We start from the raw sequence: 7,379 nt of genomic DNA on the forward strand, positions 1-7,379 counted from the left end.
CCACCCAAGCACGCTTTAACCATAGTTAGAAACGAAGCCACAGTTTTATTTCTGATCCGCCTTCTCAGCATTTTAATCAATTTATAAGCAATAGTGTATGTGGGGGATTTATGTTTCACTCATTCATACTCAGTTTTAAATATACTTTCCTGAATATCTTAATCCTAAAACTAATTCCCATTGTTCACACTGGCTGCACCCAAGAGAAATTTACCAGCGGGAAAGAGAACTGATATTTGTGGAAGCAGAAGCTTTAACTCATTTAATCTTTAAAAGAATTCTGCCCGGGATTTTATGGGGGCGAGGGATGGTGCTCCAAATGGCTAGGCGGTAGAACTGGGATTATAAATCTAGTTTATCTAGTTCTGAAGACACCATTCTTTGCTCTTTGCACTGAAATACCGTTGCAGATATGAGAATATTCTATTAAACTTCTTTTCTCCTTCTCCTTCCTCCTCCCCTTCTTCCCTTTCTCCTTCTCCTTCTTTTTTAACTAAAACCTGGGGGGGGGGGGGAATCATCCTGGAAATACTTTGGAAATCTTATTGTGCCGGCTTTATGAATGGTAGTCAGGTTTACCGAGGTAGGACCCAGAAAAATCCCTGTGCAGGAGCATTGGGGGACCCAGAGACAGCTCCTCACACAGGGAACGTTTAGTTCTCTGACAAACGTTTTGGGTTAGTTGATATTTACTCCCCCCTCTAGCTCTACAATCCTTTGACTTAAAAATACAAACCTCGAGGAAAGCGCGGATGCCCACCGGGATGTCTACCGGACAGTCAAGTGCCACCCACTCACAGTAAAGAAGAAACTGAGTTCATGATCCCTTGGTGGTTATGCAGGTTAGCTCTACGTATTACTACTGGCCAGACCCGTGGCCTCACACTTTGGGCTTTTAACGCGTGAACGTGGAAAGATATCCGAAGACCTAGGGAGAGAACTCAGTCCCAACTGCTCAGGTCTCAACGTCGCAAATTCCTTCTCCGAGTCTGCGCTCTTCCTCGGGACTACAACTCCCAGCAGGCCTTGCCCGAAGCCAAAACTTATTGGCGGGACCGCCTGGGTTTCTCGCGTTGTGGCAGCCAGTATAGCCAATGGAGAGAAAGGGTCCTCCTCAAGAACCAATCCTGGAGAATTAGGGCGGGTCCTCTCTGGGTTCCGGCTCCGGCTCCTCCCCCGGCCCTCTGAGGCGGCGCTGTCCCTGACCGAGCGGCGGGAGCGAGGTGGGTCCGGTTTGGGCCCGAGGTCGTGGGGGGGGGGGTGGGGTGGCGGGTACGGCTTCGCGGGGAACTGTGAGCATGGCCGCCTCCCTTCCTCCAGGGAGTTAGAGGCTGTGGCTTTGCTCCCTGGACCCGGTGGGGAGCAAATGGGACCCGGTGGTCCCCTCGCCCCGACCCCTGGCCCCCGCCCCTGGCTCGCGCGGCTAGGCAGCTGCCCCAGCCCTCCCCACAAGCCCTCCTGTTGGCTTTTCAGTCCAGCCCTCTGGCACAGACCATACTTTGGGGGCCAGTCCCTACCCCTCTTATACGCCTCCCCTACCCCTCCAAAGCCATCCGGCCACTCAGAACCCAGACCTATGCCCTAGGATGCGCGTATTCTCGACTCCGCGATCGGCTTCTCCCCGCCACTCCCAACCCAGCCTACTGGGCTCCGGTTTCCTGACACCTCTGATTGCAGCCTGTGCCTCCTCTCTCCCCTGCCCATCTCCTCCGGACCCTCTGGCCCCTTTGGCCCCCTCTATCTGACCCGTTATGCAGCTATCCAGTACAGTTCTCTATTCTTAAACACCTTGTTCTTGATCTTTCTAAGCTCCCCTCTCCGCATCATCCCCCACCCCCTGCCCCTTGACTTGACCCTAAAGAGCCGGGACTTCGGCCCTTCGGACCACTTTCCACCTTGGCGCCTTCACTCTAAACCCAGTCCCTTGACCTTCAGCATCTGTGATCACCAGCCCTGTCTTCTTGACTCTCACTTCTTAGCCCTGGCCGCTTCTCCACTGCCCCAGTCCTTTCTACCTTCGGTTCTCCCTGTAGGTCTGAGCCTCGTAGGAAGGCAGCCCTATGGGCCCTTCTCTCACCAAATCTTTGAAATGTACGTCTCTACCTTACCTGCCGCTGTATACTCAGTGGGTAGATAGGGGGCTCCTTAGCTCTGCAAGTTCCAATTTTGCTCACCCGTCTTGCAAGTCCTAACTCAGATACCACCTTTTCCATGCAGCTGCTCATCCCCGATCTCTTCAGGGAGACACGCCCGTGTCTTTTTCGGAACTCCCTTGGCACTGTTCTTTTTCCTTACCTCTCCGCCCCATTTCCCTTCCCCGCTCCCTCCCTGTCTTCCTCCCTGCTTCTCTCCATTACTAGTGGCATGTCTTAAAGTACTGGCTTTGGAGTGATGGACATAGGTCCCTGTTCAGCCACGCACTTGCTGTGTGCCCTGGGGCAAGTTAAAATTTCTCTGAGCCTCCATTTCCTCATCTCTAAAACAGACTGTGAAAATGAAATGACATGATTTGCATATTGCCTTCAGTCCAGGGCCTAGCAGTTAGTATGAGCTTCCAGAATGTTTATTATTACTGGTTCCCATATAATGCCGGATGCTGTGTGAAGCATTGAGGAGTCAGTACAAAGGTGACCAAGGCACAGTTCCTGACGCCCCCAGAACTGAACCTTCTACACTGTATGCCACTTTCTGGAGGTCTTGGCCTATTTCCCTGCACTGTGCCATAAACTGAGGATAGTATCATAATCCTAAATCTTGTTGCTCTTATATTGATCCAGCATTCAGTCCTGAGTAGAGTCAGAGGCTGGTACATTACACGTTCTTAGAATAGCAGGATTGGATGTGAGTGGGGGCCAGGTAGCCCCCCTGTGGTACCGGGGCCCCAGGTAGGGTGGGCAGGACTGGGGACTGAATTCAGATCATATCCATTGATTCATACATCAGAAGACATGGAGCAGTGCCTTATGCTGGAGAGAGTTTGCCAAAACAACCCAGTCTCTGTCCTTAAACTGCTTATAAACTGCTAGTGGAAACAGATTATGTTAAAAGATCATTGCAAATCAGTGTAAAAGCAAGTACGTATGAGAGTGGGCAGATTCCTGAGAACAATGGGTGAGACAGACACAGGTAAGCATGAAATGGGTTCTGGAGCCAGGCCTGGCCTTCACTCAGCTCGTTCAGTGAATATTTATTAAAGATCTACTATATATGACTGTCACTACCTGAGGAATTTGGGTTACATTAGAAAACAAAGGCCCTGTCCCTCAGGGGACATATGTTTTAGCAGGGGGAGGGCAGACACTAAATAAGAGACAGAAGAAATAAATAGAATGTTAGTAGGTGAGAAGTGCTGTGGGGCAGGGGGACTGGGAGTGTGGAAAAGGGGTTGTGATTTTTAAAAGGATTGTCAGGAAACAGTGAGTATCAAAGAATAAATTGTTTCTGGTGTTTACTTGCATTTTTGAACATGAAGCAAGCCTCCTTCTCTATTAGGGATTGGTAAACTGGTTCATCTCCTTTTGTCTTAAATAAAGTTTTATTGAAACACAGCCACACTCCTTCCTTTAAGGAATTGTCTTTGGCTGCTTTTATGATACAAGAGTAGAGTTGAGTGGTTGCAACAGAGATACTGTGGTCCCAAATGTTTACTAAATATTTACTGTCTGGCCCTTTTCAGAAAAATCTGCTGACCTCCACTCAGATTTGAGGCTCTGTCTGTATTTCTCCTTTTAGATTATATAGAGCCTCATACCATTTATTTTCTTTACTGTTTCTTAATTAAAAAAATTTTTTTTTCTTTCCTAACAAGATCACATAAGGAATCTTTTTCATTCCTGTGATCTGTGCAGGGCTAGGACATAACGTCCTCCACAATGGTCCTAGTAGCTGTCACTGGCTGTATCGCTCATACCCGCCCCGCAGCTCCCGAGAGCACTGGAGGTGTTTCCTCTGCCCACGGCCCTGCAGTGTAGGCGGGTATCATTGTGTTAGTGTGTTAGTGATGTGGGAGTCTAGGCTCAGAGGGCTTGAATCATTTTGCACAGTTCCATAGTGTGTGTCACCGTCTGGATCCAGCCCTAAATGTAGTCTGTGGCCCTTCCATGACTACTGCTGGGTGTTCAGAAAAACTTGCTGACCTGAAGGAATTCTGTCTGTCATTCTTCTCCCCTTACTGTCCTGTCATAGCCCCTTGTCCCTTGTTCGTGTCACCTTACAGTATCTGCACTGGCCCACTGGGCCTTCCAAAGTGTCGTTGTGGCCTCAGGGCCCAGAGGAAACCCCACGCTGGGCGGTGCTTCGTCCCCTCCTGGCCTGGCCCAGGCTGTAGGAGCTCAGAGTCCATGCGGTCTGGCAAACGTTTATTGATGCCTGCCTGAGTTGGCAGTGTGTATGTGTAGTTGTATGGGGGGAGAGAATGTGGTTTGTGTCTATGTCTTTGTAGGTGGCATGTGAGAGTGTGTGTGTGTGATTTTGTGTGGGGTACGAATATAGCTGTACGTGTGATTGGGTAGGCACATGCGTGGCTCTATATTTAGAAGGGCTGTGTCTGTGATGTGTGTGGCCATATGTGGCTACAGGTGTGTATGAGTGTATGTTGTGTGTGTGTATGTGTCTGTGTGGTTTGTGTGTACGGTATGAGAACTATGGTTGAGTGTGACTGGTATGTGAGGATGGCCGTGTTTTTGGGGTGTATGTGTGTGAGAGAGAGATGCGGTGTGTATATGGCTGTGTATGGTGTTGGAGAGCGGAAGTGGGCACTGACCAATCGGAGCAGACATAGCCTGGGCCCTGCAGTAGGTCTTGGAGGGCTCTGATGTTAACCCTTAGTTGCTAGCTAGGCTGCGGTCCAGGGAGGGGAAGGGTGGCAGAACAGGTAAGAGAATTCATGGTTGGGCCTCTGAACAGCTGGGAGAGCCTCAGGAATGAGAGGTTCTGTTCATTTTGAAAGCAGGCAAGTGGATACTTTTAAGGAATTTTTTTTTTTGTTTGTTTGGTTTTTGTTTTAATTAAACATAAAAGGAGGTTCAGTTAGCTTAGAGTTAGGCAGAGAAATGGAATCATCTGCAGCTGGAAGCTCCTTTACCCACACGGGAATTAGAGTCTAGACTGCCATTGTTTCGTGGTCTTAGGAAAAGTGACATTATTCCCACTGACAAGTATCTGTGGGGAGTGGACAAAAGTGGTGCTTTTGCTTTACTCTGATGGGTGGCTGTTGTATCTGTGGAAGTTTGTCACTTGAGAGTTATTAAGGAAAGACATGCTCTCCAAGTATTCCCGAGAATTGAGGTTATTTCTGATGGACAGTTCCATGGGGAAGGGTACACCCCTTCAGCCAGAACAAAGGTTCCCTGCAGTCGAGCCTGAGCCCAGGAATAAAGGTGTTGGCCATCTGTGTTCATTCTCAGGGTTCAGAAATGGGCAGTGAGAAGGAGCAGCATCCAGAACAGCACCTGCCTGAGGAAGGGGACTGGGGTGAGCCCTGGAGAGTGGATGACTCGGAGGGTTTTCAGATCCCAGATGGGGAGAAAGAGCACAGGCAGGAGAGCCCGTCAGAGTGTCCGCAAGAGGTCCATCCTAAAAAGCCATGGCAGAAAGTCACTGTCCCCACCAGAGAACCCGGGGGCCCCACGGCTCACCCGAGGCCCGAGACCGACGAGAAGCCCTTCATATGCACCCAGTGCGGGAAAACCTTCAATAACACCTCCAACCTGAGAACGCACCAGCGCATCCACACTGGTGAGAAGCCTTACAAGTGCTCCGAATGCGGCAAGAGCTTCTCGAGGAGCTCCAACCGCATCCGCCACGAGCGGATCCACCTGGAAGAGAAGCACTACAAATGTCCCAAGTGCCAGGAGAGCTTCCGGCGGCGCTCGGACCTCACCACGCACCAGCAAGACCACCTGGGCAAGCGGCCGTACCGCTGCGACATCTGCGGCAAGAGCTTCAGCCAGAGCGCCACGCTGGCTGTGCACCACCGGACCCACCTGGAGCCCGCGCCCTACATCTGCTGCGAGTGTGGCAAGAGCTTCAGCAACAGCTCCAGCTTCGGCGTGCACCACCGCACGCACACCGGCGAGCGGCCCTATGAGTGCACCGAGTGCGGGCGGACCTTCAGCGACATCTCCAACTTTGGGGCCCACCAGAGGACCCACAGAGGGGAGAAACCCTACTGGTGCACGCTGTGTGGGAAACACTTCTCCCGGAGCTCGAACCTCATCCGTCATCAGAAAACGCACACAGGCGAGCAGGCCGCCAGAGACGCCAGCTGAAGGGTGAAAAGGGAGAGAGGCTGAGAGACGCCAGCCTAGTGTAGGAAGATCTCCAGGATCTGCGACTGCCCCCTCGACCTCAAGCCCCTCATCCCACTTTGGAGAATGGTTTCCTGTTGCCTCTGAAGCCAGGAACTGCGGGAGGTCCTGAGAAGGGACTTGAGTAAGAAGAAGCTTTGCCGCTTTCCAGTCCAGTTTCTTGCCTTGGAAAGTTTGGAGGATCCGGTCTTGGCTTCATCTCCTTGGGATGAAAGAGAAGTAGGGTAGGCTTAGTACAGGCTTGTGTCATTAGGGCAACCATCCCCTGGCCTTTGAGGACGTACCTGTGAGGGGGCATCACCGCCTGAAGGTGCTCCAGATCGTATAGGAACCACACAGGGCCTGTTATGGTGGCTGTCAGACCCATCTGCTGTGCCTCGCCTTTGCTGGGAGGAGCAGCCTTCCCGATGGAAGGGGCCTCCTCGGCCTGGAGAAGAGGTCTGGTCCTGCCTTAGGAATCAAAAGGAAGCCCTCAGGGAGCCACGATCCAGGGACTTTCCCAGTCCCCCATGTCTGTGACTCATTCCCCCACCCTAACCCACGTCTGTTCCCAGAGTGATTAGCAGTAAAACCCTTCAATGAAAAGGACCTGTGTACTTATTTGGGGCATCAAGGAAGTGGGAGCTGGGGAGCTGGTCTCGCTGCAGCCTCTCTGGAAGGGGGCTGGATGCCCAGAGAATGGGTGGCTGCTCTGAGAAGCAGAGGAAAACGGGCAGAGTCTATGGGGCCTCTGAGGAGGAAGGCAGGAGGGAAGGAAGGAACATGGAGCAGCCACATCTGCTGTGGCTTCTGCGGGTCACATTGACGTCTTTGTCTCTGTGTCCTGGCACGGCAGCCCTCAGAGGAGTCACACAGTGGGGGTTTGGTGGAACGGGAGTTCACACTTGGGCCTCCCTTGATTCCAAGCTGATGCTCTCTTTCCACTGGTTGCGCCTAGTGGCTTCGGAAGGAGGAGCCCCTTAGGGGCTGCCTCAGGCCCAAGTGAGTCCCTGGAAGTGGGGGCTAGGATGGCCTCTTGATGTGGCCCTGGACCGTTTGCTCTGTGGAAGTCAGTGCCAAGTCAGAGAACCA

The 7,379-nt window shown here is 51.8% G+C and overlaps 1 protein-coding gene across 1 annotated transcript; it reads left to right on the plus strand.

The window, feature by feature from the left end:
• The first annotated feature begins 1,155 nt into the window (after positions 1–1,155).
• ZNF691 (zinc finger protein 691) lies at positions 1,156–6,893 on the plus strand. The gene is made up of 2 exons (XM_059137104.1): positions 1,156–1,223; positions 5,406–6,893. The coding sequence occupies exon 2, from the start codon at positions 5,415–5,417 to the stop codon at positions 6,267–6,269; it is 855 nt and encodes a 284-aa protein (XP_058993087.1). The 5' UTR covers positions 1,156–1,223; positions 5,406–5,414; the 3' UTR covers positions 6,270–6,893.
• The last annotated feature ends 486 nt before the right edge of the window (positions 6,894–7,379 follow it).

This window comes from Mustela lutreola, chromosome 10, assembly GCF_030435805.1.
Source record: "Mustela lutreola isolate mMusLut2 chromosome 10, mMusLut2.pri, whole genome shotgun sequence".
In the NCBI taxonomy this organism is placed as follows: Eukaryota; Metazoa; Chordata; class Mammalia; order Carnivora; family Mustelidae; genus Mustela; species Mustela lutreola.

What these genes read in the sequence shown, in the direction of transcription:
- ZNF691 (XM_059137104.1), top strand. Translation starts at nt 5,415, where the DNA reads ATGGGCAGTGAGAAGGAGCAGCATCCAGAACAGCACCTGCCTGAGGAA.